General features: G+C 41.5%; 1 protein-coding gene across 1 annotated transcript in view; it reads right to left on the bottom strand.

The window, feature by feature from the left end:
* Positions 1-645: 645 nt before the first annotated feature.
* The window catches only part of pepd (peptidase D), a 17028-nt gene continuing 9697 nt past the window's right edge, over positions 646-7976 (bottom strand). Inside the window, exons 8-15 of the mRNA XM_063882354.1 lie at positions 6151-6226; positions 5041-5087; positions 3980-4048; positions 3427-3504; positions 3124-3272; positions 2293-2477; positions 1302-1493; positions 646-1091 (exon numbers count right to left, since the gene is read on the bottom strand). Of these exons, the coding sequence (XP_063738424.1) occupies positions 948-1091; positions 1302-1493; positions 2293-2477; positions 3124-3272; positions 3427-3504; positions 3980-4048; positions 5041-5087; positions 6151-6226 (940 nt within the window). The 3' untranslated portion in view covers positions 646-947. The remainder of the gene's footprint in view (positions 1092-1301; positions 1494-2292; positions 2478-3123; positions 3273-3426; positions 3505-3979; positions 4049-5040; positions 5088-6150; positions 6227-7976) is intronic.

Genomic DNA, 7976 nt, shown 5'->3' on the forward strand with positions numbered 1-7976 from the left:
CACCTAGGAAGAGTCCCTGTCCGAGTCATTGTCACCTGTGCTCGAGTCTGAGTCCTAGTCCTAGTCCCCTATGAAGAGTCCAAGAAGTGCACAGTAAGGGAACTCGCATCCCAGCTGCACAGGCCTGGGGTAGAGTACATCTGGACGCGAGACAAAACTTGCTCAAGTCCGAGTCACCTAGGAAGAGTAAGAGCCGAGTCATTGTCATGTGTGCTCGACTCCGAGTCCTAGTCCAAGTCGGAGTCAACAAAGGAGAGTCCGAGTCACGCACGGTAAGGGAACTCGCCTTGCAGCTGCACACGCCTGGGGCAGAGAACATCTGGACTTGAGACAAAACTAGCTTGAGTCCAAGTCTAAACGTCAGAGTTCAAGTCTGAGTCCATCAGTTGCTGAGTTCGACTCGGATTCCTTGTGAGAATTCAAGAGACCGAGTTTGAGTCCAAGTCCATCACTGTGCGAGTACGAGCCGAGTCCGAGAAAAATCGGCACTCGAGTCCGACTCTGGTACTCCAAGTTTGATGTGTTAATAAGATAAGAGGACTCATCTGGTTCACACTAAGACTGTGGTCCCTTGTACTGAAAATAAATGTCATACAATACTGGGAAAAAGCACACAAAGTACCATCTTAATAAACAAAAACACTCTTCTGCAAATCAAATGTTTATTCAAATTGATTCCACAGCATTTTGTGAGCGCTTACAAAGAGAAACATACAAGAATAAAAATGAAGAACTGAACTGAGCACTTCAATGTATCAGGTGGAGTCGTCCCTTTAGCGATTTAGGAAAGCTTATAAAAAAAATACTGTTTATATTTCATTATCACAACATGCTTATAATGCTTCGTACAAAATACTGATTGTTGAATACGTGAGAAATGAGAGAGTAATTACTTCATTTTAACTCAAGAAGATGCTGGTTTTTCTGCAGGAAATCATGACTTCTCTTTACACTTTCTGGCTGCTGACGACGGGGCTGAAGGTCTTTGTGGAGTCGGCCATGTACGCCTCGATCTCCTCCACGGTGCGGGGGACGCAGGTCAGCAGCTCGACGCCGTTGGCTGTCACCGCGATGTCGTCCTCGATACGCACCTGAACACAGCGGGGTCACAGAGGTCAGGCCCAGAAGAGGAAACGTTTAAAGGCTTTTTAATTCTGTAACATTTCTGCTGCACACTTCCTCTTTTTGTATCTATCACAGGGATTGATTTCTTTATTGGTCTCTCCTGTTGAACACCTGATCCATTTTTACTACCCCCTAAAACCAATGGATCAAAAACAATCTGTTTCCGGCGCACTGACCCCTCCGAAGCCGCGGAAGCGAGCCAGCATGGTGTTGTTGATGAAGCAGCTCTGGGCCGGGTTGCCCAGCGCCTGGTCCAGCAGGTGGTTGATGAAGTAGATGCCCGGCTCCACCGTGAGGACCATCCTCTCCTGCACCAGGCGGCCCATCCGCAGACTCTTTAGCCCGGGCTCGTCCACACGCTCAGTCCCCTGGGAGAGTAAAGCAATGCACATGAATATAATTATCTCACATCTAGAAAATGAGCACAATATGTCCTCTTTAAGACATCTCTCACAGCTCTGACTGAGACTCGCCAACATCAGACTGAGCTCTGTATTCATTTTCAGCGCTCCCTGCTTCACACTGACACCCTCGATGCAGGTTAACGGTCTTCTGCTTTCAGTTTTCAGACGTGCATAGCTGGACAGAATTCTCCACCACATCCTGAAGCTGTCTCTGTCCACAGTTCAGACAACATTTACCTCCCCCCTCTCTCTCCTGCCCTCTCCCTGAACCTGTTTGGCCTCTTTTTTATCGCTCTTCTGCACCGAGAGTCTCTCTTTTATTGATGACACATCAATACAGCAGCGGGTTTCCTCGTTATGTCTGGAGTCTGGTGCAACACTAACCGAGGGTGGTCAGGTTTTAAATCTTCGACATCCCATTTTAATCTTAAATGTTTCCATTCTGTTTTATTTCATTTATAAATTCATTTGTTTTAAATCTTTCTCCTTCTTATTATTTATTTATTTGATTGTATTTTCTTTCTGTTTGACCTGAAGCGAATTCCGTTTTCTTGCTCTTTGTTTATTTTATTATTCCTTTTATTGTTTTATTGACTTGTTTTTGTAGGTTTTAATATTTTATTGTATCTATAAATGTTGTCTATCTTCATTGGACCTTGTTTGACCTGAAGTGAATTTCTGTTCTCTGGTTTAATTTGTGAAGTGTGCCACGTTGGTAACCTGGTATATGAAAAGTGCTTTACAAATAGAGCTGTACTCTCACCTCAGGGTACCCCCCCACATCGTGCACGTCGATGCCCAGCAGGTGTCCGAGGCCGTGGGGCATGAAGACGGATCCCAGGTGAACCTTCATCATGTCCTCCACGCTGCCGCTCAGCAGGCCCAGCCTCACCAGCTCCTCCAGGTGAACCCGGTCGGCCATACGGTGCATGTCGGTCCACTTCACTCCTGCAGCGGCAACACAACGTTAGTGAGAAACAGAAGAGTCCAAGAGCTGAACGCTACGACTCTCAGGATGCAGGTATGAGGCCAGGTTTACATTCTATTAGCATGTTAGACCTCAGCGACTTCAGGTCATACATTGCAATGGAAATAGGTTTGAAAATGATTCATTAGTTTTTACTCAAACATAAATGTCTAATTGATGTCTTAGGTTTGACATTTGTGTTAAGTGAAGGGTTTGCGGTGTGCATATTTATATCCATTTTGTTTAAAATAGGCCCCAGGCTGACTAGCTATGGAGATCCTAAACTACACTTAACTGAACTAATTTAAACTCAACTCGAATGAACTTTATTTAAGCTGAACTCAAATAAATTAAAGGAAGTCTACCAAACTTGACTAAACTAAACTAAACCAAATTAAACTCAAATAAACTTAACTTAACTGCACTAGAGTAAGTCATACTTAACTAAGATTCAATAAACGTTACTTTACCAAAATAAACTGCCCTAATCTTTACTAAACTAAACTAAACTAAACTAAACTAAAGCTGCCACAAACAAAAAGCAGTGAACTCCCTCCTGGTCTTATTTCCCCACTCGTCGTTCCGTACGTCAGTAAAGTTCAATTAAACGGACTGAGGGATGAGGACCTGGTTTGATGGCGGCCATGACGGCTCTGGAGGATTTGAGCACGGCCTCGTAGATGGCCCTCTGGTCCGCGGTGAACCGGCCGTTAGCGGGGAAGGAGCAGGTGATGTCTGAGGAGTAGCAGTAGTACTCTCCTCCCATATCGAACAGGCTGTGGGCGACAACACCAGAGGTCATTCATGTGGCAGGAGGCAAAAAACATGTGTAAAAGATCAGTAAAAATGTAGTCAATGACGAGGGAGTTAAAGGAGTTATTGCACCTAAAAAAACTGCTGGATAAATAAGAAATGCTGGACGTTACTCACCACATGTCTCCATCCACAATGGTCTTTTCATTGGGAGCACCAGCGTGACCGTAGTGGAGGATGGAGGAGTTATTGCCCCTACACAACACAACATATCAGTAAAAACACATGAACAGAAGGGGGTTATTATTTAAGATGCTTCTCATATGACCTTTAAGGTATAAAGAAATACAGTTTAAACCACCTTTGAATGTTCACCACTTACTTACCTTTAAAATAACTCCCCAGACACAGAGACCTTTAAAAGTATCGCTGTGATGATCAGATAGTTATTTCTCAGCTCTTAATTTGGAGAATAGTTTGCATTAACTGACCACTAATCCCCAGGAAGTACTCATCATTACACACGGCCTTTAGCCCAAAAGGCCAAAGCACGATGATTAACGACAGCGTCTCCGAATTCTTCATCCGTCATGACGCTGCTGGCCGACCGTTACCAAGCAACAGACAGGAAGTGGATGGAATGTTTCAGCAGGCTTTGTTTGACCAATCAGAGCGGAGAAGCATCGTTTCAGGCTTAGTTAGAAACAGAAACAGACTGATATATCCTCACGTTCCACAGATGCAGGTGTACGAGGTGTGACGCATCCCCCCCTTGGTGTAGCAGTAGTGCTGGAACAAGCTGCAACAAAAGAAATAATACAGAAGAAGTCCTTATGAGGAAAACTCCTGGGAGTAAAACTAAAGCACAGCAGGGATCACAGGAAACAGAGAAGCTGAAGGACTTTTATTTAATTATTGAGCGCCCGTTTTAATCATCGCACGTTGCAGCACATCAAACATTGCATGGACCTGGACGGTGTTTATGACGAGTCCATGTTTCCTGACTGCTGCTCAATACTAAAGAAACAAAGCAACAAAATATCTCAATAAAATATATATATTCAATTACCATTAAATAATGATTAGCTTTGTGTTTTACATCCAAGTTGACATAAGGGCTGTTGGAATCCAAGTTTAAAATACCACAATTCCATAAAAATGTGAATGTTTTTTAGGGTTAGGGACAATTCTGACCAGATCTTTTGGGTTCAGTAAAAAAGTAAATGATCTGCTTCAAATGTTGAAAAGAATATTATAAAACAGGGGAACAAAAGGGCCAATTGTGGCTGCATATCTGACCTGATCCGAGGGAAATTCACGCAAAAGGAATTTGGTAAATTATGCAAACTAAGATGCAAACAAATTATTTTGAAATGTTATTTTATTTTGAAAAGCCCGGTGAATTAGCATTGATCAATTCAATACATTTTAAAAACCAATCAAGGCTTTCATTTTTATAATAATGCACGTAAAGCCTTGATAGCTTTAAGGGTTTAAAGGAACTCTGCTTTAAAAGTGACGTTGGAGTTGTCTCTCTGTGGAAATGTGTGTTTTTTGGTAACTCAGTTTCACTTTGACACAGGACACAAGTTATGGTTATTTTAGGTTGAATTTTGACTTGATAAAAACCCTTCTGCCTGAATAAGCTATCTGTATTGTATCTGCCTTTTTTAATACTACAGCGATATCGAGTAAAATAACTGACAGGCTGATTCCATCCAGACATATCCTTCAGATACTAAAGCAGAGAGAAATGATGCTCTGTCTCCTTTGACCGAATGCACCACTCACCTCTCCATCTCATATTCCTTCAGTCCAGGTTTCACATGCTTCATGATCTACAGGGGAAAGTCAGATTATATGTTTATAAATCTATGGAAATGTAGATTATTATTCACCCTATGCAACACTTTGACATTTAATGACTAAGGGTTTATCTCAGGATGAAATTCTGCACATTCTTTAAGTCATTTTGCCAGATTATACCTCACGTTTGTATTTGGTTTTTATCAGAACACATTTGGAACTGAATTGATTTTCAAAGTATTTCTTTTATGTATTTTTCTTAATTTCCATAAAATATTTGAGACTGGTTTCCTTAATCATTTATAAAACGTTAGTCTCGATTGTCTGACTGATTTTTTAAAGACATAACCCTTTATATTCAATATGCATTGCTAATCAGTATCCAGGCAACAGCAGTCATAAGTTCAGAAGAAGTTTTTTCTCGGAGGCTTTTCACACAACTTTGATGCTTTTTGCAGTCCCTATTTTCAACATGAGCTGAACTGTGTGGATTATTCCCTCAAGCAGAGTCTGCAGGATTTACACAGAGCAGACACAAAGAGTTCAAAAGTCAGAGAAAGCCTTGAAGCAGATTTTGGAAAACATTTTCTGTTTCCACTGGGACCCCACAGGGAACATAATACCTGAGTATCTGACAAAGAATGGGGCTTTTGGGACACCGGTACAAACACACCTCTGAAAACACCTAATGATCACTCTCAGGAGGAAAACACTGACTTCAGAGGACAGATAACATTCAGAGGTTAACGGCTCCTCTTCCCCTGAAGAACTTATTCAGGGTGTTAGAGGTAAACCCTGCGCCGGGGTAAAATATGGCTCTAATGTTGCAGCTTATTGGTCAGAGGCTATCTCTGTGCAGCTGCCGGCCTGCGAGCTGCTGCGTGAAGTTAGAATCGATAACATTTTAAAGCGTTTACAGCCTTTAAGGTGGCTGACAGCTGGATTTCTTTGGGCGAGTAGTAAACTCAATAAGCCTTTTAACACTCTGGCCGTTTCATTTCATGCTCTGGACGTTCCTTTTCTTTGCTTTCCACATTTAAACATTTCAATTTGAACCCCCGTACTGACGCACCATCTATCTGAGAGGTGTCTCACCATTTTATGGGCTTCGCTGGAGATCCTGTTGGTATAGCGCAGCACCTCCAGCTCCATATCAGTCTTAGTCAGACGGCTGCAGACAGAAACAGGAAATGAGAGAGCGGCAGATTCATTCTGATCGATACACACCCCCACTGCACCCCCAAACACTCAACGATTCCATCGCACTAAAGCAGATGTTCCCAGATGTTTTCTGCAGAGCTCTCCTTTTTTAAATACTATCATTACAAGCCCTGTGCTCGAAAAGAGCCTCCCTCATTTATTAGAAAACATTGTCTGTAATTATTACATAACTCCACTCCAGTGTGTGACCTCTGACGTTAGAAATAAAAAAGGAAAAACTCAACTTTTTAATTTTTTTTTACCAAAATTCAAACAAATAAATAAATGAATTTTCCCCAAAAACAGGATTTTTTTTGGGGTTCAGTACAAAAGTAAAGGTCCTGCATCAAATGTTGAACAAATATTATAAAATAGGGAACCAAAAGAATGGTTTTTGCAGCAAATCTGATCCGAGGGACATTTACGCAACAGCAATTTGGAAAATTATGCAAACCAAGACGCTACAAATTGTTTTGAAATGTTATTTTATTTTGAAAATGTTTTTAAAATTCTAAGTCCTGAGAATTAGAGTTGTAAGACTTTTGAAATATCAATTCAATTAAAAACCAATTAAGGCTTTCATTTTTATAATACTGAATGTGTTTATAAGACTTTTAGAGAGGAAGCATCAGAAGTGTTTCTACTGTTTTAATTCCTAATTATGTGCAGCTTAAGGAAAACAACTTCCCAATTTTGACTTGAAAATTGTTCCTGCTCCGCCCTCCTTTTCCTAACCCCTGGGTACGCCACGCGGTTTGGCCGTAACTAGTTTTTTTAAATGAATGAATACACACTCCTGACACGGTAACTGATATACAGAACACATGAATGAGATCCCATCTTCCCCAGGAACCTTTAAAACAAATTAGACCTGTTGTTTTTCAAATCCTACTGGATGATACACAGCTGCAGGGCTGCTAAACACATAGGAATACGGCTTTCATGCAAACCTAAGCTGTATGAACATCAAAACTGGAGCTTTTTGCCTGGTCCCGTTACCATTCCTCATTAATTTGTATAATGAAAGCTGTGGTTTGATACAGGAGTGTATTCAGGAGTTTAACAATAACACAACTGAATAAATAACACAGGCGGTGGTAACCAAAGCAACACTAATGAAAGTTAAAAAAAGAAAAGCCCATTATAAAAGAGAGCCACGTGGGCTCCGGGGGCCGAGGGGTTCAATCAAGTGTCTCTCCCCGGGAGGTGTGCCTGAAAAGCATTCCTTCTTATTTCGCAAAATGTCAATTCATCTGGAGGGTGCAAACTCTAATGCCAGGGACAAGGAGGCAGGCACGGAGTCCATTACCTCCGTGCAGACTGGCTTCTGTCTCTGAGAGGAAAAAAGCCCCCGTCTCTGATTGCAGACACACGGTTACCTGACCGGGCCGCCGTAATTACCCAGGGTTCCTGAGCAACAAGGGGCAGAATATGTCTACAGAAATGTTTGGGTGATTAAAGGAGGCAGCTGAGAGGGCTCTGTGTGATTCTAAATAGATAGATGGATAGAAGTACTTCATTGATTCCACTTTGGGAAATGTTTGCGCTGCAGCAACATAAAGACGAGGCATCGTGCATTACAACAGAAATAAAACAGCATTAAAAAATACATGGAGGACTGAAAATGTACACTAAATATAAAGCAGGATAGTATATATACATTAAGTGTGTAAGGTATGGAATATTAAAAAGAACATAAATTAAACTTATATAACATTTTA

Source organism: Eleginops maclovinus, chromosome 4, assembly GCF_036324505.1.
Source record: "Eleginops maclovinus isolate JMC-PN-2008 ecotype Puerto Natales chromosome 4, JC_Emac_rtc_rv5, whole genome shotgun sequence".
NCBI lineage: Eukaryota > Metazoa > Chordata > Actinopteri > Perciformes > Eleginopidae > Eleginops > Eleginops maclovinus.